Source organism: Erythrolamprus reginae, chromosome 11 (assembly GCF_031021105.1).
Source record: "Erythrolamprus reginae isolate rEryReg1 chromosome 11, rEryReg1.hap1, whole genome shotgun sequence".
Classification (NCBI taxonomy): Eukaryota; Metazoa; Chordata; class Lepidosauria; order Squamata; family Dipsadidae; genus Erythrolamprus; species Erythrolamprus reginae.
The window spans coordinates 4,748,068-4,773,369 of record NC_091960.1 but is presented as its reverse complement, the minus strand read 5'-3'; the positions used below and the strand labels follow the sequence as shown (position 1 = coordinate 4,773,369).

Genomic DNA, 25,302 nt, shown 5'->3' with positions numbered 1-25,302 from the left:
CACTGCATTTCGGGTCTCAGGTCTATGATTTAATTGCTCTGGGAGCCGCGCCAAGACTAAATCATTACTGTCCCAGATAGTTAAAATTCCACACACATCACGAACACTGGCAGCTTCCCCCAAAAGTTCAGACAACTTACAGCTTTTCGGGTAAAAGTTATTTCATGGCTAGAAGCCATGATTTCTGAGAAACTTCATCAGAGCACCCTGGAAAACAGTCTCTATGAAGAAGAGTTGCACCCCACAAAGGGTTTACCCAGACTCCCACTCTTTATATAACTCCAGTGACGAAACCACCAGTTTTGACTACACATGGTACAGAATCACTTCCTTTCCCCGTACAATTTCTGCCGTCTGCTCTGTAATCTTCTGAAATCTAGGATCTAACAGAGGTTCCTTTTCCATAAGGTCTCCTTCTCCCTCCACTGACTCAGAAATAGTCTCCATTAGCACCTCTTCACCCTCGTCTACCTCCCCTTCACTTTCTGCCTCGGCTGGGCAAGGCCGTGGGCTCAATGTATTCAGGCGGCCCTGGTTCTCCATCTTATTTATTTATTTAATTGGACTTGTACGCCACCCCTTTCCGAGGACTCGGGGCAGCTCACAGCACATACAAGAAACAATAAGAAACAATCCAATTAATGATACATTAAAAAAACAATCATAAAAATTCTACTTGAAAAAAACTTCCATGGACCATTCATTCGACAATCATACAAAAATCATCATTCCTCATCGGACCTGGGCAAGGGGTGGCCTGCGGGCCGCATCCGGCCCTCCGGCTATCTGTGACCGCCCAGTCCGCGGAGGTCGGGGTCCACTCCAGTGTGAGGATGCCGGGACTCCTCCGGTTCTTGCTTTCATCCTCGCACTGGAGCAGACCTCGACCTCCTACCGAGAGCGTAGCTGGTTGGAGAATTCTGGTAGTTGAAGTCCACAAGTCTTAAAGTTGCCAAGTTTGAAGACCTCTGTTCTAGATGCACAAAGTCTTATCAATTGGTAGTGCAAAATCTCGCACAGGCATGGCCATGCCTGCTGCCACCCCCGCCGACTTCCAGGACTGATCCGGTAGGGAAAGGCAAGTGCGGCCCTTCAGTGTATGGTAGCCTCTCTGGCCACAGTATCCTGCCATGGGCAGGTGGCTGGACTAGAAGACCTCCAAAGTCCCTTCCGGCCCTAGGACTCTACGGTGCCATCCCCTCTACCACCACGTCCACTGTAGCTCCTGGCAGTCCATTTCTTAAAGTCACATATCTTCACCATGAAGCGGGGAGAAAGACCCCGTGTCAAAGGGGGAGACATTACTTACATGCCAGGGTAAGTTTACAGGGGTTGCTTGTGGCTTTGTCGAAGCGGTGTTGAGCTGTGCAAGTATAGGTCCCTGCGTCCGGTGGCTGGAATTTAAACAGCGTGAGGATTCGGTTTTCATAGTCAAATTCTACATTGGTGGGGAAGGGTTGACTGTCCTTGGACCAGGTGACGTCGACCGAGGAACTATTGGAGGTGCTACAATTCAGCGTGACATTTGCGTCCATAGCAACAACGTTTTCCGAAGCCCACAGGACTGGCTGTGAGAGAGGCTCTGCACACAAAACACAATTAAGGGTCATCTACTGAGTACTTACAGCTTCCAATACTTGGCTGTCCAGCCAGGTCACCCTGTAGGATTGCCGGAGTTGTGAAGTTTTGAGAGCTCTCCTTTCTTGGGAGAAACAAAAAAGTGGGTGTGTTATCTTACCCCCTTCCCTTTCAAGCCAGCAGGACTGATGGACCACGTCAGAGATACGGCTGGCACCAAGAACGTCCTGCAAGAATCCTAGGTTGGCATCCACCAAGCAAGCAGTGCGCCAGGAAGGCGCTGGGTTGGGTTGAGAATGGTGGCGCATGCCGCCTGCTTCGAAACCACTGGTGGGTTCCTAACGGCTTTACAACCAGTTCACTGAGTGCGTGCTTTGCTGTGCGCACGCTATGCAGTTGAGAGGAAAGATAACTTCTGCGTTGCAAACTGGGCAAGGAGCAAGGAGAACAATTCACGCGGGAGAGCCTTCTCTGTGGCCGCCCCAGCTCTACGGAACCAACTTCCCCCCGATCTCTGTACTGCTCGCACCCTGCTGGCCTTTCGCAAAGCTTTGCCGACAGGCCTGGGGGCCATAAATCCACAGCTTGATGGCCAACTGTAAGAATGGGTATGTATGTACATGAGTGTGTTTTCTAATAACCTTTTTAATGGGTTTTTTAGTTTGTTATGTTTCAATCTCAGGTAACTATTGGACTTCTTTTGTATTTATTCTTATATTTGTACCCCTGTTGTAAGCCGCCGTGAGTCCTTTGGGATTGGGTGGTATAAAAGTCAAATAAATACATTCGTCTCTTTCAACCTTCTGCCGCACGAATCCCAGCGACCGATTAGGTCCCACAGAGTTGGCCTTATCCGGGTCCCGTCGACTAAACAATGTCGTCTGGCGGGCCCCAGGGAAGAGCCTTCTCTGTGGCAGCCCAGGCCGTCATTCATTTATTTATTTATTTATTCATTCATTCATTCAATTTTTATGCCGCCCTTCTCCTTAGACTCAGGGCGGCTTACAACATGTTAGCAATAGCACTTTTTAACAGTACAGCACTCTGTCCGTCCGTCCATCCATCCATCCATCCATCCATCCATCCATCCATCCATCCATCCATCCATCCATCTATCTATTATTATTATTAATTAGATTTGTATGCCGCCCCTCTCTGCAGACTCTATCTATCTATGTCTATCCATCCATCTACCTACCTACCTACCTACCCATCCATCCATCCATCCATTTCTCTATCTTCTCTATCCATCTATCCATCTCCTATCTACCTACCTACCTACCTACCTAAAAACCCACCCACCCACCCACCCACCCACCCACCCACCCATCCATCCATCCATCCATCCATCCATCCATTTCTCTATCTATCTACTATCTCTATCCATCCATCCATCCATTCATCCATCTCCTACCTACCTACCTACCTACCTACCTACCTACCTACCTACCTGATTTTTATGCCGCCCTTCTCCTTAGATTCAGGGCGGCTTACAACATGTTAGCAATAGTACTTTTTAACAGAGCCAGCTTATTGCCCCCACAATCCGGGTCCTCATTTTAACCACCTCGGAAGGATGGAAGGCTGAGTCAACCTTGAGCCGGTGGTAAGATTTGAACTGCTGACCTACAGATCTACAGTCAGCTTTAGTGGCCTGCAGAACAGCACTCTACCTGCTGCGCCACCCCGGCTTCCGACACTCTGCCGGCTTTTAAAGGCAGTCCTCTACTTAGGACCAAAAATTGGGTCCCAAAATTTCTGTCACTAAACAAAGCGACCGTTAAATGAGTGAGCTTCTCTGATGCCGATGGACTTTTTTGTCCATTTTCGGTCTTAGATTTTAGACAGCATGTTTTATCGAGAATTTTAGAAGCCCGGAAGAAAGCTGAGCGTTTATAATTTACTACTAGTTTATTCTCCTCACTGCCATGTCTTGCTTTCTAACTTTTACTGGGTGTTTGTTTAGAAAAAAAAAAAGATCCAGAGACTATTTTGCTATGCGGAAGAGACAATGGGAGACATAAATAATAATTACGCCGCTCTTGTTGTCTTGAAGAGCTGAACACATTCAAAACAATCATCAAAGAAAGAAAGCAGGAGAGAATGAAAAGCAATGGGTAACAACCCATTTACTCAGGGTGTAGGGGGAAAAAAATCCTCTTTTTATGAAATTTCCCTGCACGGAAGACACGTACAAAAATTTTCTCAAACAGCAGCTGTATTTTCAGCCAAGCGCCGTTTCTTATTATTATTATATTTTTTAAGTCATAATTTTAGTAAGTCTTGGCATCAGACTGCTTTTCATAAGCTGAGGATGAGTCTGTTCCTGTGATCAGTGCGGTATATTGCCAACCTGGGCTTCTGCCAGCATAAAAGGGCATAATATAAGCAGATTTTATTTTATTTTATTTTTTAAAAAAGGAAGGCAATTAAACGCAGTGGCTTCCATCCAGACGTATCTGAGTTAGCCAGGATGTTCCCTGGTGGCTTTAAAAACCCCATCATGCTGTCTCATATTTTAGTAATTGAATTTCACGAGTCCAATGAAAAACAAAATAGAGATATATAAATTGCAGCACCGGCTACATCATGATTCAGGATGTCTTATTTTGCTGGTACCAGTGATGGGATTTAAATACAGTGGTACCTCTACTTAAGAACTTAATTCATTCCGTGACCAGGTTCTTAAGTAGAAAAGTTTGTAAGTAAAAGCCATTTTTCCCATAGGAATCAATGTAAAAGCAAATAATGTGTCCAAACCCATTAGGAAAGAAATAAAAGCTTGGAATTTGGGTGGGAGGAGGAGGAGGAAGAGGAGGAGGACAGTTGCTGCCCAGAGCGAAGGGAGCGTTTCTTTTCCCTGGGCGCTGGCAGAGATTTATTCCCTCTCCAAGCGTCCAGAGAAGGAAAAAGCTCCATTCACTCTGGACTGCCAAAGCCTCCTTAAACGCCACCGAAAGGCTCCTCTGGCAGCCCAGAAAAGCCCGAGATGGCCGGGATTAAAGGGGGAATGGCAGGAAACTGGCCGGGCCTTCGTGCTGCTCTCTAATTTCCTGGGAAATTTTCCCAGGCTTGAGGTTCTTAAGTAGAAAATGGTTCTTGAGACGAGGCAAAAAAAATCTTGAACACCTGGTTCTTATCTAGAAAAGTTCTTAAGTAGAGGCCTTCTTAGGTAGAAGTACCACTGTATTTTAATGGTTCTCTGGCTGGGGTTACCCTTGAAGAGCGTTCGGAGACTTCAGTTGGTATAAAATGCAGCAGCATACAAATCTAATAAATTATTATTATTATTATTATTATTATTATTATTATTATTATTATGATTAATAATGGGTGTACCAAGGTACGCACACATTACTTCAACTTTACGTGAGCTGCATTGGTTACCAGTCAGTCTCCGAACGTAATTCATAGAAACATAGAAACATAGAAAATTGACGGCAGAAAAAGACCTCATGGTCCATCTAGTCTGCCCTTATACTATTTCCTGTGTTTTATCTTAGGATGGATATATGTTTATCCCAGGCATTTTTATATTCAGTTACTGTGGATTTACCAACCACGCCTGCTGGAAGTTTGTTCCAAGGATATATACTACTCTTTCAGTAAAATAATATTTTCTCATGTTGCTTTTGATCTTTCCCCCAATTAACTTCAGATTGTGTCCCCTTGTTCTTGTGTTCACTTCCCTATTAAAAACACTTCCCTCCTGGACCTTATTTAACCCTTTAACATATTTACATGTTTCGATCATGTCCCCCCTTTTCCTTCTGTCCTCCAGACTATACAGATTGAGTTCATGAAGTCTTTCCTGATATGTTTTATGCTTAAGACCTTCCACCATTCTTGTAGCCCGTCTTTGGACCCGTTCAATTTTGTCAATATCTTTTTGTAGGTGAGGTCTCCAGAACTGAACACAGTGTTCCAAATGTGGTCTCACCAGCACTCTATAAAACGGGATCATAATCTCCCTCTTCCTGCTTGTAATACCTCTAGCTATGCAGCCAAGCATCCTACTTGCTTTCCCTACCACTTGACTGCACTGTTCAAGGTGTTGGTTATCACCTTTAAAGCCCTAAATGCCCCAGGGCCAGATTATTTATGGGACCGCCTCCTGCCTCATCCAGTAAGGGTTAAATAAGGTTCAGGAAGGAAGTGTTTTAAATAGGAAAGTGAACAAAACAACAAGGGGGCACAATATGAGGTTAGTTGGGGAAAAGATGAGAAGCAACATGAGAAAATATTATTTTACTGAAAGAGTCGTAGATGCCTGGAACAAACTTCCAGCAGGTGTGGTTGGTAAATGCACAGTAACTAAATTTAAACATGCCTGGGATAAAACATATATCCATCCTAAGATAAAATACAGGGAATAGTATAAGGGCAGACTAGATGGACCAGGAGGTCTCTTTCTGCCGTCAATCTTCTGTTTCTGTGTTTCTATATGACAGGGTGGATCAGGTCAACCCCAAAGCCAAGAAAGCATTTAGAGATGCCAGGAAATTAAAAGAGCACCCAAACCCTTGGAGGAATCGATTTTAGATCTCATCGCGCTCATTAGCTTCTTCCCTCCGGTCTAATTTGCTGTTTGGCTCCTTGTACCAAAGAGCACAAAGTCCTAGAAGGCATGTTATCAGACCACAAGGGACGATAGAAAGCACCAAGCATCGGTCTGGCAAAAACCTCCCAAAGGTTGGTGGAAACCAGAATCTGGATCTGCAGGACAAAAAAAAAATGTTTCTAGGACCTTGTGGACCATGCAAATATTTTTTAATGCTGGGACTGGCAGATCATTCCTCCTCTATTTTAAGAGAAGCTCTATGTAGCTCTATAGCAGAGGTCTTCAAGCTGTGCTGGCTGGAGAATTCTGGGAGTTGAAGTCCAAAAGTCTTACAGTTGCCAAGTTTGAAGACCTGTGCTCCAGAGGGGAGCGTCTTCCGGTTTGCACTGGTTTTATAGAACCGGTAGATTAGATTTAGATTAGATTAGATTTATTGGATTTATATGCCGCCCCTCTCCGCAGACTCGGGGCGGCTCACAACAATAGTAAAAAACAGTACATAGTGACAAATCCAATGCGCACCAATCCAATTACAATTTTAAGTTGAGAAATTCATAAAACAATCCCAATATATATAAAAAACAAGCACACAATCAATCAGACAGCAAACAACATGGGCAAGGGGGAGATGTTTTAGTTCCCCCATGCCTGACGGCAGAGGTGGGTTTTAAGGAGTTTACGAAAGGCAAGGAGGGTGGGGGCAATCCTAATCTCAGGGGGGAGCTGGTTCCAGAGGGTCGGAGCCACCACAGAGAAGGTTCTTCCCCTGGGTCCCGCCAGACGACATTGTTTAGCCGACTCTTTGGGACCTAACTGGTTGCTGGCAGCAAACCTCTGGTGACGTCACAGAGCTCCTTCTATCAGTGCTGGTCCATGGATACCCCATCCTTTTTTGTGTGTGTGGGGGGGAGATTTTTTTTTTAAAAAATGCTGATTTTTTTTCTTCTGTTTATGTGCAGAAGCAGATTTTCTGACACTGAACATGCATCTATCTTGTTTTTGGGGTGGTGGTTTTTATTGGGGGGGGTAAATTTTTGGGGGAATTTTCTGCCCTGCACAGCTGTGTGGAAGCTAATTGGCAGCGAGATAAGTTAGAACCCACCCCTGCCCTGCTCTGTAGCCTTCCATCTCTGTTCCAAAGCAGCCTCGCATTTTGTTTTACAGAATATCTCCGGGACCGCCTTCTGCCGCACAAATCCCAGCGACCGGTTAGGTCCCACAGAGTTGGCCTTCTCCGGGTCCCGTCGACTAAACAATGTCGTCTGGCGGGACCCAGGGGAAGAGCCTTCTCTGTGGTGGCTCCGACCCTCTGGAACCAGCTCCCCCCAGAGATTAGGATTGCCCCCACCCTCCTTGCCTTTCGGAAACTCCTTAAAACCCACCTCTGCCCGCAGGCATGGGGGAATTGAAACATCTCCCCCTTGCCCATGTAGTTTTTGTGTATGATTCGATTGTGCTTGTTTTTTTTAAAAAAAATATATATTGGGGTTCTTTTGGATTTTTAACTTAAAACTGTAATTTAGATTGCTAAATATTAGATTTGTTACTATGTATTGTTTACTATTGTTGTGAGCCGCCCCGAGTCTACGGAGAGGGGCGGCATATAAATCCAATAAATCTAATCTAATCTAATCTAATAAGAACATAAGAAGAGCCATGCTGAATTGGGCCAGAGCTCATTGAGTCCAGCATTAACTGCCTTTAACACAATCTTATTACCCCATGACAGTAATTTTGAAATGGATAAAAACAAATTCACATACTGGTTTTTGGAATAGCGTCTTACCTTCATCAATTCTTTTGAAGACTTTCGAGAACTAAGACTAATGGGAAAGGAATCATCGGACACAACGTTCAATCTTCAGAATTATTCTATTTATTACAGATAAAATTGTTTAACGATGAACACCCCCAAAGCAACGATCAGTTACCCAGTCCTAATGATTTTCTAACAGTGGTGGGTGTTTGCTATTAAGATAATGTTGGAAAATCCGCAAGGATAAAATTAGACATGTTCTCCGTAAGAGAAATGAAAAGTTGGGAAAAAGAAAGAGGACGCCACATGAATGGTTTTCTAAACTTCAGTTGTTAGACTTGTATGCCGCTCCGAGTCTTCGGAGAGGGGCGGCATACAAGTCTAATAAATTATTATTATTATTCAGTCGCCTCAATACTATTTAAGGATGACAAATGGACAAAAAAGGGGAAGAGACATTACAACAATATAGATTATGCATTGACAGTTCAGCACAAAGAAATGCAACAATATCGGAGAAGTATGAAGCGACAGGACAGGAGACAAGCGAATTTCTAATGTCCATCGTACAAATTTCACAATTAGTATCTTAAGATCAACAAAGAACGACAGAGAAACCTTGGAAGGAAACAGTGAACAGCTGCATCGAAACTGAAACCCAGTTACAGGACACAAGAACGTATTTTAGGAAGAAAAGTCACAAACGGAAACCATACAAGGAGCTGGGCAAAGGCAACGAGATTTCATGCGGGTGGGGAAGAAAACTACAGTGATAAATTGGTGTTCCAGTGTTGACTGTTGAAGATTTCGTCGCAAGGCAAATGGTTTAAAATCCAACCCAGTCACTCGGGATCGTTTGGGGACAGAACCCCTGTCAACACACCCGAAACAGTCGTAGATGGAGGAGGAGGAGAAGCTGTCAAGGAGACAAGAATACCCAAACAGGTACAATAAATAGAACAGAATGCGAAAGAGAGAATGAGTTAGGAACTAAATCTGGATGATTCCAGACAAGTCCTATGGAGATAGGAAACACAGACTAACAGAGTTGGAAGGGAACTTGGAGGTCTTCTAGTCCAACCTCTTGCTCAGGCAGAAGACCCTATTTCACTGGTTCTCAACCTGGGGGGTCAGGACCCCTTTGCGGGGGTCGAATGACTGTTTCACAGGGGTCACCTAAGACCATGGGAAAAGACACATTTCCCATGGTGTTAGGAATTAAAGTTTCTATTTCGAAGCATATTTTTACAATCTGACCCAATCAAATGTTTACAGTGGGGGTGTCCCTCTGACCTTCCTTCCAATCAGCTTGGGAGAATTGGGGCTAGACTTATGGTTGGAGGTCACCACAACACGAGGGGTCGCGGCATTAGAAAGGTTGAGAACCTATGCCAGGGGTAGGCAACGTTGGCTCTTCTATGACTTGTGGACTTCAACTCCCAGAATTCCTGAGCCAATCATGCCAGCTCAGGAATTCTGGGAGTTGAAGTCCACATGTCATAGAAGACCCAACTTTGCCTACCCCTGGCCTATGCCATTCTGTCAAATCTCTTCTCCCACAACTTCTGGAGCTCAACCCAGTTAACGGAAGTGATTTTATGGAGACCGGAAGTCCGTACAACCATGAATATACTCACCTAGGACACAGATGGGCTGTATTTTAGATTGGGCGAGTTTGGTCTCGTTGTTGGTGGCCTCACATGTATAGGTCCCATTGTCGGCCGAAGACAAGCGAAAGAGCTGATAGATCCCCCCTGAATGTCTCGAGTTCTTGAAGGACCATGTATACTTGGAGGGTGGGTTGGAGTCAGCTTGACAGGAAAGGGTGACATTGGCGCCTTCTGCATAAAACTGCTCAGTGGGGCTGATGACCGGGGCATCAGGCCCATCTGGAGCAAATATAGGAGAGTTACACATTGAAGGAGGCCAGGGAACTTGGGGAGAAATGTTGTCAGAATGCCACATTCGATCAAAAACACCTATGAGATGACACATGCCTGTGTGTCATTGGTGTGGAGCCACAACGATGTTCTCTGCATTCATGCGATACCACTGGGGAACAGCAATTTCGTCGTCTTAAATCTGTGACTTGTTTTCAACTAACTTTTGGCATCTGGATCCAAAAATAACCAGAGTTTTTGTCTATCACGTCAACTTTTTAAGCTACAGGATACCCTCAAAAGTCATACAAATTGTGCATATAAAGAAAAGTAAAAACTTTCCAAATACAGTGGTACCTCATGATACGAACTTAATTGGTTCCAGGAGGAGGTTCGTAAGGTGAAAAGTTCGTAAGACGAAACAATGTTTCCCATAGGAATCAATGTAAAAGCAAATAATACGTGCAAATCCTTCAGGAAAATCCCAAACTTTAGAAGGGAGGCGAACAGAGGGCAGGGAGGAGCAGCTAAAGGGGGCGGGTGGAAGAAGCAAGGCTAGGCTAAAGGGTGAGTGGGAAGGAAGAAAGGCAAGGGGGGCGCCGCTCCCTTTTCTTTCTTCAAAAGACACTCTTTTAGTGCCTATGGCTGTTCTCTGCAAAGTCTTTCCCCCTCCAAGCCGCCCCTCCCTTTTCTTTCGTCAAAAGACACCCTTTCAGTGCCTGCAAGCACACTGTTCTCCTACTTTTGTTAATGCAAAGTCTTTCCCCCTCCAAGCCGCCCCTCCCTTTTCTTTCTTCAAAAGACACCCTTTCAGTGCCTGTAAGCACGCTGTTCTCCTACTTTTGTTAATGCAAAGTCTTTCCCCCTACAAGCCGCCCCTCCCTTTTCTTTCTTCAAAAGACACCCTTTCAGTGCCTGCAAGCACGCTGTTCTCCTACTTTTGTTCATGCAAAGTCTTTCCCCCTCCAAGCCGCCCCTCCCTTTTCTTTCTTCAAAAAAGGGGAAAAAAGAGAAACCCCTTCATCCCAGCAGCAGCGGCTTGGGTTCCTAAGGTGAAAATAGTTCGGAAGAAGAGGCAAAAAAATCTTAAACACCGGGTTCGTATCTTGAAAAGTTCGTTAGAAGAGGCGTTCGTAAGATGAGGTACCACTGTACACTGTTTACAAAGAATACTTTTATTCATGCAAAAGCTATAATAGTTACTGCAAATTAAATTGTGTTGATACACATAGGTTTTTTTTAATTGAACGGTAATTATACATATTATGGTAACATTTTTCGCTTATAGCTTTTTCTGGAGTGTTTAATCAGTGGACATTGTCGCTTGATGCTCCAATAATAGTCAGCCATTCTATGTACATCCCATCTACCTTGATACCGTACCTCCGTGACCTTCAAACCTTGGTGGAATCGCTGCTCATCAGTGACTGCACCAAGATTTTCCGAGAAGTTAGCAAGATGGCTATGTAAAAAATGCAATTTGAAGCTCACGTTGCCTAATTAACTGTATTATAAACAATCTAAGATGTAGAGAAAAAACTTGACGTGGTAGAAGAAAACCAATTAGTTTTGAAACCAGCATGCCTAATTAATTATAAAAAAAGCTCAAAAATCAAACTCAACAGAAATTGCGTGACAAATTGTTCCCCAGTGTAATATAACGGGAGTCTCCAACCCTGGCAACTTTACGACTCATGGACTTCAACTCCCAGAATTCCTCAGCTGGCATAGGACAGCCGGCTGAGGAATTCTGGGAGTGGAAGTCCACCCGTCATAAAATTGCCAGGATTGGGAACTCGTTATATAGGGAAGAGCTGCCCTCCAATATGGAGTTTGTGCTTGATATCCAGGAGCTATTTAGTTCGTCAGCCTAAACAGCAATAGCACTTAGACTTATATACTGCTTTACAGTGCTTTTACAGCCCTCTCTAAGCAGTTTGGAGTCAGCCTATGGCCCTCAACAATCTGGGTCCTTGTTTTATCGACCTCCGAAGGATGGAAAGCTGAGTCAACCTTGAGCCTGGTGAGATTCGAACTGCCAAATTGCAGTTAGCCGGAAGTCAGCAGAAGTAGCCTGCAGTACTGCACTCTAACCACTGCGCCATGGTGGCTCACACAAATAGTCCTCAACAATACAACTTACGAACACTACTGGGAGCGAGAATTTCCATTTGTGGTGGTGAAGCGAGTCACATCCGATTTTACCGTCTATTTCTACCAGAGTTGTTAAGCGCTAATTGAGTGAATCGTGCGGTCAGTCAGTAAAACCAACTTCTCCATTGACTTGGTCCTTTGGAAGCCGGCTCGGATGATCGTGTGATCCTAGGATGCTACCGCCATTGTTAATACTGTGCATATCCGTTTGCAATTGCCTGAATTTCTATCACGTGTCTGTGCAACCAGTTGTAAGTGCGAAAACCAGTCACAAGTCCACTTTTTTCCCCCAGTGCTCTTGCAACTTGGCATCATCGCTAAACAAATGATCATAAGTTGGGGACTACCTATCTACCTCCCTAGTAGCCTTGAAGGAGGCCTCCAATAATAGTCAGCCATCCTACATGGCAATGGACCAGATTACCTCTGGAACCGCCTGCTACCCCACGAATCCCAGCGACCGATAAGGTCCCACAGAGTTGGCCTTCTCCGGGTCCCGTCAACTAAACAATGTCGTTTGGTGGGCCCCAGGGGAAGAGCCTTCTCTGTGGCGGCCCCGGCCCTCTGGAACCAACTCCCCCCGGAGATTAGAACTGCCCCCACCCTCCTTGTCTTTTGTAAACTACTCAAGACTCATTTATACCGCCAGGCATGGGGGAGTTGAGATAGCTCTTCCCCCAAGGTCATTACAAGTTATGCATGGTATGTTTGTGGGGAATGTTTGGTTTTGTAATAGGGGTTTTTAGTTGTTTTTTATTATTGGATTGTACATGTTGTGTTTATTATTGTTGTTAGCCGCCGGAGAGGGGCGGCATACAAATCCAATAAATTCTTCTTCTTATTATTATTATCTCATGCCTATCAAGAGACAAGAATCCCATATTATTTTGGAGAGAAGTTAAAAGAAATCTGATTTGGCTTCTTATAATTCAACTTTGTGGAGTGTCTAATGTAAACAGTTTAACCTTCTCAGGGTGCCCCGGGACCCTCGCTTGGGGTACCATGGCCAGATAGAGAAGCAAAACAGGGAAGCTAGCATGGACATCTAAGCCAGCTAGAAGGATGGTGGCTTTTTAAAATCTCCAATTCCTTTTTTTACGTCACGCTAGTTTCATCAACTTGATGTTTCTCAAGTTACAGGTGGCCTGTAAGCCAATTCCCCCCTCTACCCTCCCAGAAAGCCTTAAGCTGCATTTCGAGAATAATAAGACCAGGTGGGGCTTTGAAAAAGCTGGAAAACGAAACTGCCCTTTAAATATGCAGAAGACGTAATTAACTTCGTCTGGTTCTTTGGGTGTAGACTGTAAGTAGCAGTTTGCAGGAGAGACTCTGTGTAAAAGAAGAAAAAAATGGTACTCCCTCCAAAAAATAACATTTTGGCAAGGTGGATTATCTATTTTACGTAGCAAGCGGAAGTAATATATGGGAAGTTGCAAAAGGGACGCAGAATGCTTTGCAATGTTGTAAAATATGGCTCGCTTCTAACGAGGACTTGCATTTCGTCAATTGATCTTTCTACCTCAACGGGGGGGGGGGAATCCCCTTTGAAGAGAGAGTGTGTGGTGCAGTGGAGGAATTAACTGATGGAAAATATTATTTTCTAGGGCTGTAGATAACCAGGAGGGCAGGGTCAAAGGCATCACCAGTTTGGAATCATTACATGCCCACAAATGATGCACCTCAAATTATCTGTAGGTCAGATTCTTGGGTTTAGGTAGCATGTCATAAACTTGAAGGGCTTTGAACTCAACTCCTGTTCCTGGTTACATGTCCTGACAATTGTCATCTTGTCATGGAATTGTGTCACCAGGAATTATTATTTCCACTCTGCCCTAAATACAGCGACACCTTGTCTTACAAACTTAATTGGTTCCGGGACGAGGTTTGTAAGGTGAAAAGTTTGTAAGACAAAACAATGTTTCCCATAGGAATCAATGGAAAAGCGATTAATGCGTGCAAGCCCAAAACTCATCCGTTTTGTCAGCCGAAGCGCCCGTTTTTGCGCTGCTGGGATTTCCCTGAGGCTCCCCTCCATGGGAAACCCCACCTCCGGACCTCCGTGTTTTTGCGATGCTGCAGGGGAATCCCAGCAGGGGAATCCCAGCAGTGCAAAAATGGGCGCTTCGCTGGCAACGGAAGTCCGGAGGTGGGGTTTCCAGCGAGGGGAACCTCAGCGAAATTGCAGCATCACAAAAACATGGAAGTCTTCGAAACCCCACCTCCAGACTTCCGTGTTTTTGTGATGCTGCGATTTCGCTGAGGCTCCCCTCGCTGGGAAACCGCACCTCCGGACTTCCGTTGCCAGCGAAGCGCCCATTTTTGCACTGCTGGGATTCCCCTGCAGCATCGCAAAAACACGGAAGTCCGGAGGTGGTGTTTCCCATGGAAGGGAACCTCGGGGGAATCCCAGCAGCGCAAAAATAGGCGCTTTGCTGGCGACAGAAATCCAGAGGCGGGGCATCCCAGTGGCGGTGGCTTGGGTTTGTAAGGTGAAAATAGTTTGGAAGAAGAGGCAAAAAATTTTTAAACCCCGGGTTTGTATCTCAAAAAGTTTGTATGACGAGGGGTTTGTAAGATGAGGTATCACTGTATCCTGCTTGTTCCGATTTGGTTTAATCGCCCAATGTTATTTTCGGATCAATGTGATTTCATTTCCTTGACCGCAGGACTATTTGTATTAATTCTAACCCTTTTGAGATAGTTTAGAATAACTTTGCTTTTTTGACCACTTCTTGTCTTAATTATTTTATGTGCTGATTTATGATGGGGGGAAAAACGTTTTAATTGATTGACTGATTGGCTGACCGATCCCTCCTGAAGGATTTTAAGTGTTTTTCTCCAGGTAGCAGGAGAGATTCCAACTGCCCAAAACAGGTGGTGAGTTTCAAGAGCCGGTATGGCGCGGTGGTTAGTGTGCAGCATCACTGCGGGCTACGTCAGCTAACTGCTAGCTGTAGTTCAGCAGTTCAAATCTCACCACTGGCTCCAGGTTGACTCAGCCTTCCATCCTTCCGAGGTGGGTCAAATGAGGACCCAGATTGTTGGGGGCGATATGCTGATTCTGATATCATGTGCTGTTTGGTTTCTTTTAAATAATGATAGGGTTTTATATGTTTTTTAATATTAGATTTGTTCCACTGCTATCTTTGGAGAGGGAATCAAATCAAATCAAATCAAATCAAATCATAAAATAAATTAAATTTAAACAATAAAATTAAAATTAAACAATAAATTAAATTAAATTAAATTAAATTAAATTAAATTATTAAATATTATTAAATTAAATAATTAAATAAAATTAAATTAAATTGCCCCAGGACACGACAGCCATCATAAACATGAACCTTAGTTGCCAAGCGTCTTGAGTTTCGACCGCACGATCACAAAAGACGCTTCCCCCCCATGCAGTTGTTATGTTTGAATGGTCACTAAATGAACTGTTGTAAGTGGAGGACTACCTAGAGGGGTTGGTGCGTGGCAAGGGAGAGAAAAAATGGCCAGATTGAGGGAATGCACTTAAGAATACCGGAGAACCCCTCAAACGGCTCTCCTATATCCCCAATTTAGAAGTTCGACTCTTATAGAAGCTTGTTCAGGGAGTTTGTTCCCCCCACCTCCAACCCACCACAATCCACCCATGGCAAAATCAGACTTACAAAAGACATTCATTGTGTAGTTGGAGGAGTCTTTAGAGAAACTGTTAACCGCACAGCAACTGTAGAGACCCGAGTCCTGACGGCTTGTCCGACTCAAGCTAAGGTTCTGACCATTGCCACTTAAAGACAGATGGCCTCCCGCTTGCAATTTCTGGCTCCCCTTAAGCCAGTAATAGGAAACATTAAAGCCGGAGGCTGTGCAGTTGAGATGGGTGATGCTATTCTCGACAACCTTGCCGGGATCTCTGATGGAGACATGATTGACGGCCTCTGTTAGAAAGAGAAGTAGGGGGAAATAAAAAGTGGGGTGTCATTGTTATTGAAGGCAAACGTCTGACGTAACGGGTGGACTCTTCATCATGGTTCATTGACTCGGGACTTCAAGATCGAAATCTTGAATTTCCATTCAGAAAGGGCTGGGCGGTCAGATCTGTAGCTGAGAGGTAAGCCAGGATGATGAACTTATGACACACCTGCCGGAGGTGGTATGCGGAGCCCTCTCGGTGGACATGCGCGCCGTCAGCATCTGCTCTTCCAGGTTCTGTCTCGCGCATGTATGCTGGACAGCTGGTCTGTTGTGCATAAGAAGAGCCATGCTGAATGGGGCCAAAGCCCATCAAGTCCAGCATTCTATGTCCCACAGTGGCCCCCCAATTGTCCATGGGGATCTTGAGCAGAAAGAGAAGGCAAGACCCTGCCTTTCCCTTGACCCCCAACAAATGGTTCCCAAGGGATCCCTGCCTGCCTCAACCAACATAGAGGCGGCACTTGGACATCCATTTCAATAACCTATCTAGCTATCATCCATCCATCCATCCATCCACCATCCATCTTTATCTGTCACCTGTCTATCTGTCTGTCTGTCTGTCTGTCTGTCTGTCTGCCTATCCATCCATATCTGTCTATCTATCATAAGAAGATAAGAATCTTCTTCTCTTCTCTTCTCTTCTATTCTAAGAAGAACCCTGCTGAATTGGGCCAAAGCCCATCAAGTCCAGCATTCTGTGTCCCACAGTGGCCCCCCAATTGTCCATGGGGATCTTGAGCAGAAAGAGAAGGCAAAACCCTCCCTTTCCTTTGACCCCCAACAAATGGTACCCAAAGGCATGCGCACCAGCCAGCTCATCTCTTCTGGATTCTGGTCTTTGCACATGTGCGCACCAGAATGCATAAAAGAGCAGCGGGCTAGTTTGCATGCACACCAGACCAGCTGTTGAGCATGCATGTGCGTGACGGAACCCAGAAAAGCAGCTGTTTTCCCTATGCATGTGCACCGGCTAGCAGCTTTCTTCCAGGGTCCAATGCTCCAGCATGCACATGCTCCAGTTTCAGCACTCAGTGCCAAAGAGATTAACCAACACGGCTCTTTGCATTTAGGAAACGTTGGCCAATCAGATCATGTCCCCTTGAGGTACCAAGCAATGGTACCAGAACAAAGAAAGAAAGAAAAAAGATGGAGAACTTTGGTATATGTCAATTTTTTCTTCTCCTGGATTGCAAGATTTTGTCAAGGGACCTTCAAATGTTCCCTGGAGAACGGTGGCTAAAATGGGAAGCTGGGAAAAGACGAGGCCCAATTTCGTTAAGCTGAAAATTTAGCAATTTTTAAAAAAAGGAAACACGAGGTTTATATATGGGTTGCTTCACTGTAAAACGATACGAGAGTTTCTGAACCACTTCTGAGTCATTTCACAACCACCCAAAGGAAAGTGATGGAGATAAACTTCGAATGAGGCAAGCTTAAAATAAATGGAAGAAAACAAATATTGAACAGTTGTAGAGTCCGAGTGAATATGGCGGGCTTGAAAACTTAGCCAGAACCTGGCCAGTTGTCAGGGCCAAAGATATAAACGAAGCAAGGATAAAGAGAAAGTACACGGAAAAAGAAGAAAGACCAACAAAAATTGCACAACTGTTTTAACTATTTGGGTTCTCACAGGGCGAGGAAAGAAAATACAACGTCACAGCATTGGAAAACACAAGGCAAAGAACTAAGTTTGACTCGACTACCAGAAGAAGCTCAAAACAAGCCAGTAGCTGAACGTCAGTGACCATAAAGGAGAACCTTTGATGGTGACATGTCGAAGGAACAACAACATGTAGGACTTTGAGCAATCAGACGGAATCTAGTCTACCGAGATCGCAGATATACAGAAGAAGAAAAAAAGGAATCCAAATAAAAGAGGAACAGTCTGTTGAGGTAGCCATGGTAAAACCCCAGGACGGAGTAACCATGATATGAAAAACGCAAACCAAAATGCAGGAAGGTCCAAACTCAAACCCATGCAGAACTCCAAAACAGATGTTCCAAGAATGACAGGAAGCGAAGGACAGGGTCACACTCAAAAAAAAAAGACACCCAAGAGAAAGCCCCCACAGCAAGTCCTCCGAAATATCTGGGCGAGCTTGGCCATCCAAGCGACTCACCCCTGACGCTGATCTCCAGAGCGGTGGCATTCGAAAGTCCCGTTTCAACATTGGTAACTTTACAAGTATATTTCCCAGCGTTCTTCATAGCGAGACGCTGGGTCAGTTGAGGATCGTTCTGACGCTCCAGAGGTTCTCCATTAAAATACCAAAAAACCTTGGCGGGTGGATTAGAGACGGCAGAGCAAAAGAGGTTGAGAGTGGAACGCTCATTGTAAACTTGTTGTAGGGGGCTGATTACAGGGTGTTCAGGCCCGTCTGGAGCAAACATAGAAAAGTCATACGTTGGGGGAAAAAAAATCAGGCTGCTTAGGAAAACTACCAGTGCTATTATGGAATTATGTCTGAAAATGGAATAAGACCACTTCCCGTGGCCAACTTGTTGTGGGACAAACTCACTGCGGGACAATTCAATACATAGAAAAGTTACATTAATTTTGACAGATCTGTGGCCAATAATAATAGCCAATCCATAAACAGGGTGTCCAGAGAGAATGCATTTTGAATTTTCCTGAGATTTCCCTGTAACTTGCAATCTAGTTAAAGTTCGGTTGAAGATGACATCATGCCAAACGGCTAAGCCATGGAGAAATATCAGTAGGTGAGGAAGCAAGTTGTTGCCACAGTTATGCTCATTTTTGCTTGACTCTGCCAAGCAGCATGATCTGCTTTTTAAAAAAAAACATAATTTCTCCCTGACTTTTAAACATTTTAATACAGTTTGTTTTTTTCCACTGATTGATTCCGTTTTTTTCACAAATCCCTTTTGATCAAATTGCTCAAATCTGATCAAATTGCTTTTGATCTTTCCCCCAACTAACTTCAGATTGTGTCCCCTTGTTCTTGTGTTCACTTTCCTATTAAAAACACTTCCCTCCTGAACCTTATTTAACCCTTTAACATATTTAAATGTTTCGATCATGTCCCCCCTTTCCCTTATGTCCTCCAGACTATACAGATTGAGTTCATGAAGTCTTTCCTGATACGTTTTATGCTTAAGACCTTCCACCATTCTTGAACGGGTCCAAAGACGGGCTACAAGAATGGTGGATTAAGCATAAAACATATCAGGAAAGACTTAATGAACTCAATCTGTATAGTCTGGAGGACAGAAGGAAAAGGGGGGACATGATCGAAACATTTAAATGTGTTAAAGGGTTAAATAAGGTTCAGGAGGGAAGTGTTTTTAATAGGAAAGTGAACACAAGAACAAGGGGACACAATCTGAAGTTAGTTGGGGGAAAGATCAAAAGTAACGTGAGAAAATATTATTTCACTGAAAGAGTAGCAGATCCTTGGAACAAACTTCCAGCAGACGTGGTTGGTAAATCCACAGTAACTGAATTTAAACATGCCTGGGATAAACATATATCCATTGTAAGATAAAATACAGGAAATAGTATAAGGGCAGACTAGATGGACCATGAGGTCTTTTTCTGCCGTCAGTCTTCTATGTTTCCCTGATATTTCCCAAACCGCTGATTTCCCTGATATTTCCAAGTTTGCTGGACACCCTGATAAAGAAAAAAGTTACAATAATTTTGACGAAAACGTGGTCATCAGTAATAAAAATATCTGAATGAAATGATGAATACTGCATTGAATTGTCCCGCAGTGAGTTGACCATGACGAGTTGTCCTAGAGTCAGGTGTAGACAAAGTTGGCTCTTGTGGACTTCAACTCCCAGAATTCCTGAGTTGGTGTGAATGGCTCAGGAATTCTGGGAGTTGAAGTCCACAATTCACAGAAAAACCAACTTTGCCTACCCCTGTCCTTAACCTATCTGAAAATAAAACCCTACATTTTTGTTGCAACCATACGATGGCTCTACATAAGGAGAAATCCCAGGCACTGGAAGACTAGGCAATGTCTGAATAAAACCCAAGAACAACAATAACCTCTCAAAAACATTACACGGCTCCAATTTTCGGGGTTGTCATTTATTTCTTGCTGTTTTTCAAACTCAAAGCTTTAACTCAAGCTAGTTTCAAGCTCAAGGAAGAAGCTGGTTCCTATTATCCTACTTTTAAAGCATCCATTTGAGGAGCAAACAGCTGGTTAGAAGGTCCTTTGGGTTGAAAGAGAGTTATCCTTAGCAGGGTCTCGCTTTCTCTACCCTAGTACCTTAACCACTAGACAAAGTTGGCTCTTCTTTGACTTGTGGACTTCAACTCCCAGAATTCCTGAGCCAATCATGCCACCTCAGGAATTCTGGGAGTTGAAGTCCACGTGCCCACTTTGCCTACCCCTGCAATAGACCAAACTGGCTCTTTCTGCCTGTTGGCCACTGGTAATAAATTACAAGACTGGATCCTGAATTCAAATCACCGACATTTCCTGCCTTCAGGTTCAGCAGGAATATCTTTCAGCTCCCTGGGCTGAAGGAGTAATTTTAAGGGCATCTTAAAAACTAAAAATAAATGAAATAGAAGGGGCAAAAGTCTCATTCTTGCTTCCTTGGATTCAGATTAACCAGAAATCAACCATTCCAAGGAAAGGCAGAGAGAGCGGCTGGAACCAAGCACACGTCTAACCTAAATTAAAGTAGGAAGTACTTTAGCGCAGCAGCGGTAGTAGCAACTCGCCCCCTGATTACGGGGTCATTAAAAGAAGATGATGGCGAGCCACTGGCTGGGGGAGAAAGGGACATCTCCAGCTTAAACTTACAGAAGATTTCAAGCCGGTGAGGGTCACTGCTGTTGGCCGAGAATGTATTTTGCCCAAAACAGGTATAGGTGGTTGCGTCGCTCCGAGAAGTTGAGAGGAGCTTAAGGGTCTTGTTGTTGTCCTCCACAAGAACCTTCCCTCCTGCTTCAATTGGTTGGCCTCCCTTCAACCAGGAGTAAGAAACATTGAAACCCAAAGAGGAACAACGAAAAGTGACAGGATGGCTTTCTACCACATGAGAAGGCCCGGTGACGGTGACTTTAAGGACGGCACCTGTGAAGGATAGAAAAACGGCAGAGGAGGCTCCAGATCGCTGGGGACCATCAAATCAAATCCACCCACCACCACCAATTTTAAGGAGGTCCCGACGAAGTCAGGGAGAAAGACCCAACACCTCTTACAAACATGAGGGCTGTGCATAAGTGCACTAGTGTGCCTTCCGTCTCCTGTCCAATTGTCTCTCCTATATCTCCTATATCTTTTCTTTCATTAATACCGTGTTGCCTTGACTTTCGCGGGGGATGCATTCCAAGACCGCCCGTGAAGGTCAAATTTCCGCGAAGTAGAGATGCGGAAGTAAATACATTATTTTTTGCTATGAACAGTATCACAAGCCTTCCCTTAACACTTTAAACCTCTAAATTACAACTTCCTAGCCCCTTAGCAACCATTTAGATTATTACTCACCATATTTATTTATTAAAAGTTTATTTAAATTTTTTGAATTAAAGGCGGACGAAAGTTTGCCGATGACGCATGACGTCATTGGACGGGAAAAACCGTGATATAGAAAAAAACCCCGCAAAGTATTTTTTAATTAATATTTTTTGAAAAACCGTGGTATAGACTTTTCGCGAAAGTCGGACCCGCGAAAGTCAAGGGAACAGTGTATATCTTTTCCTCCATTCTTCATTGACGTATTTTATTCTTATATCTTTTCTTCTGTCCTTTCCTTGATATATATTACATCTTGTTTATTCTCTTCAATGTTTATTGTGTATTGGAATGAATGAATGAATGAATGAATGAATAAACAAACAAACAAACAAACAAACAAACAAACAAACAAACAGACCCGTATACCAACAGTCACAAGGACAACTGATTGGTGAACATTACAGTAAGGTGACCAGACGTCCAGATTTTGGTGGGACAGCCCCGATTTTAAGCTATTTGTCCCACGTCGTTCTAAAAAAGTCCCGATTTTTCAAAGAAACACCAGTCGGTGGCTTGAACACCGGCTGGAGATTACGTTGGAGTTGGAAGGACCAACTCTTCATCCTTTGATGCTGGGTGATCACGTAGCTTGAAAGAATCGTCCGGCAGGCAGCTCAGCTTCGGCGCTGCCCGAAATCGGCCGATGTGGAGCCGAGCTTCCTTTTTCGCGGCTTCCAAGATTTTTCCCCGGCAGATTCTACTTGCCGGAAAAAACTGGGAAGCCGCGAAGAAGGGCAAACCAAGCTGTAGCGCACAGAGCGAACTTTCCTTCAGCCCAGGCAGCAAAGTGGGGAAGGGGGGGGGGGGGGAAACCCGAGGTTTGCAAATAGCTGCAGAGCGCAACGGGATCTGATCGAAACGCTGAGATAAAAGTCGGTAGAGATTTTTCAGTTGTCTGTACCGTCTCCCCCGTCAATGGCGTCCCGCTTTGCCAAGGTAAAAATCTGGTCACCTTACATTATAGACAAGCACATTTGTAGGACCAAAGCATTTAACAGTTTGCAGGAGAAATCTGGAGGCCAACGAAATTTACAGGTAGTCCTCAACATACAACCGACACTGAAAAAAGTGACTTGGATTGTTTTTCCACACTTACAACCTTAGTCAAAATTCAGATGCTTGGACACCGATTCATATTTGTGATGGTTGCAGTGCGAACTCAGGGTCGTGTTTGGTGATAAGTAAAGTCAACGGGAAAGCCAGATTCAATTAGCAACCAGGTTATCGACCAAAGTGATTCACTTAAGGACCAGGAAGGTCATAAAAATGGAACAAGACTCCTTTAACCGCATAGCAACCGAAATTTTGTGATGGTTAAGTTGAGGATTGCCTGTACAGTGGTACCTCTACCTAAGAACGCCTCTACTTACAAACTTTTCTAGATAAATGTTTTTGCCTCTTCTCAAGAACCATTTTCCACTTACAAAACCGAGCGTCTGAAACTGAAACCAGAAAAGGTGGGGAGAAGCCTCTGTGGGGCCTCTCTAGGAATCTCCTGGGAGGAAACAGGGCTGGAGAAGGCAGGGAGAAGCCTCTGTGGGGCCTCTCTAGGAATCTCCTGGGAGGAAACAGGGCTGGAGAAGGCAGGGAGAAACCTCCGTGGGGCCTCTCTCCTGGGAGGAAACAGGGCTGGAGAAGGCAGGGAGAAGCCTCCGTGAGGCCTCTCTAGGAATCTCATGGCAGGAAACAGGGCCGGAAAAGGCAGGGAGAAGCCTCTGTGGGGCCTCTCTAGGAATCTCCTGGGAGGAAACAGGGCCTCGACCCTCCCTGTGGTTTCCCCAATCGCACACATTATTTGCTTTTACATTGATTCCTATGGGAAAAATTGCTTCTTCTTACAAACCTTTCTACTTAAGAACCTGGTCGCAGAACGAATTAAGTTCGTAGGTAGAGGTACCACTGCATAAGGATTTTAAAAATAGGGGCAAAGTCACCAAGGAACCACGTTATCAGAATCACATTGAAAAATCCTTCGTTTCTAGAGTGGCCCCTGAAGAAGGCAACAGATTCCAGCAAATGTAGAGAAAGTGTTAAAGGATTCGCCAATTCGCACGAGATACCGAAAGCTCTTTGCCAAATGCCTTCCCCCCCCCCTCTGTTCAGTGTTCCCTCTAATTTTTTTTTGGGGGGGGGGCGGAAAAGTATAGTGTCTGAGCGGCAGTCCCTTTGGGACTGGGCGGCACAGAAATAGCAAACAAATAAACAAATAAACAAACAAAAAACCCACCCTGTTTTGCCACAGAGAATTTCAAAATAAAATACTGTCCTGTGTGTCTATAACAGTGAGCTCATAATAGGGCAACTCTATCAATATCAAAATGCCACTTAAATAGTTGAGCTAGTTTCAAACTAGATTTTGATTTTCTTTCTCTCTTCCTTACTCCCATTCTTTTTCTTTCTCTTTTCCTTCCTCTCTTTTTTCTATCTGTTTTTCTCTCTTCCTCTCTCTCTCCTTCCCTCTCACTCTTTCCCTCTCGGCTTCTGGGCAGGTTTGGAAAACTCTGAGTTGATGATGATTTTTAAGTGAGCGATTGCTCACTGCTCAGCTTAGAGGGAACTATGCCTCTGTTCCGTTTTTTTAATGGACCCAATAACACACGAAACAGATCAATAAAGCACTCGTTAAAAGTTTCCAATTAAAACAGAGAGGAACCAAAAGCGAAAGCATTAAATCGACAACAATCCGACCAAACTTCGGCAAGTTTTAGCTAAGGCTGGAAAACCTGGCATCTTTTTCCAACCTTGGGCCCAGTTAACCATGGGTATTTATGCCAGAGGTAGGCGTTTTATGAGTTGTCGTTAAAATGATACGACCTTGCATTTACTTACTACTGGGCAATCCTTCTACTTCTTTTCCCTCTGGGATTACAAGTAGGAGGATGGTCTCAAAAACCAAAGTCACTTCCAATTCAATTCAATTAATTTCAATTCAATTATTCTATTCTATTCTATCCTAATTCTTTCTTCTATTTTCTATCCTTATTCCTATTCTATTCTCTATTCTTATTCTATTTTGTATTCCTATTCCCATTCCCATTCCATTACATTTTTTCTATCCTATCCTATCCTATCCTATCCTATCCTAATTCCCATTCTACCCTCTATTCCTATTTTATTTTCTATTCCTATTACAACCTATGACCTATAAAGCCCTTCATGGCACCGGGCCAGATTATCTCCGGGACCGCCTTCTGCCGCACGAATCCCAGCGACCGGTTAGGTCCCACAGAGTGGGCCTTCTCCGGGTCCCATCAACTAAACAATGTCATTTGGTGGGACCCAAGAGAAGAGTCTTCTCTGTGGCGGCCCCGGCCCTCTGGAACCAACTCCCCCCCCAGAGATTAGAATAGCCCCCACCCTTCTTGCCTTTCGTAAGCTTCTTAAAACGCACCTCTGTCGTCAGGCATGGGGGAACTGAGATATTCTTTCCCCCTAGGCTTCTACAATTTATGCATGGTATGTTTGTATGTATGATTGGTTTTTAAAATAAGGGATTTTAGGTGTTTTAGTATTGGATTGTCGCATGTTGTTTTTACCACTGTTGTTAGCCGCCCCAAGTCTACGGAGAGGGGCAGCATACAAATCCAATAAATAAATAAATAAATGAATGAATGAATGAATAAATAAATAAATAATAAACCCATCGTACCCCATCCCATCCCCCTATCCTATCCTATCCTATCCTATCCTTATTCCCATCCTTATTTCTATCCTATCCTATCCCATTCTCTATTCGTATTCTATTCTCTATTCCTATTCCATTATTATTGTATTCCTATTCCCATTCCATCTTTTCTTTTCTTTTCTATCCCATCTCATCCTCTATTCTCTATCCTCTATTCCACTCCACCACTCCATCTCCTACCCAACAGGACCGACACAGACTTCAGAGGAGAATCAGAACTG

General features: G+C 44.2%; 2 protein-coding genes across 4 annotated transcripts in view; one reads left to right on the top strand and one right to left on the bottom strand.

Annotated features, from left to right (window-relative positions):
• Positions 1-25,302, top strand: part of LOC139174108 (uncharacterized) — a 209,150-nt gene that overhangs the window by 49,550 nt on the left and 134,298 nt on the right. The window lies entirely within an intron of this gene.
• The window catches only part of LOC139174107 (cell adhesion molecule CEACAM5-like), a 67,304-nt gene that overhangs the window by 13,273 nt on the left and 28,729 nt on the right, over positions 1-25,302 (bottom strand). For all 3 annotated transcript variants that reach the window (XM_070764192.1, XM_070764191.1, XM_070764190.1), the window contains exons 3-7: positions 20,680-20,952; positions 18,013-18,270; positions 15,586-15,855; positions 9,533-9,784; positions 1,310-1,582 (exon numbers count right to left, since the gene is read on the bottom strand). In XM_070764192.1, coding sequence (XP_070620293.1) covers positions 1,310-1,582; positions 9,533-9,784; positions 15,586-15,855; positions 18,013-18,270; positions 20,680-20,952 — 1,326 coding nt within the window. The remainder of the gene's footprint in view (positions 1-1,309; positions 1,583-9,532; positions 9,785-15,585; positions 15,856-18,012; positions 18,271-20,679; positions 20,953-25,302) is intronic.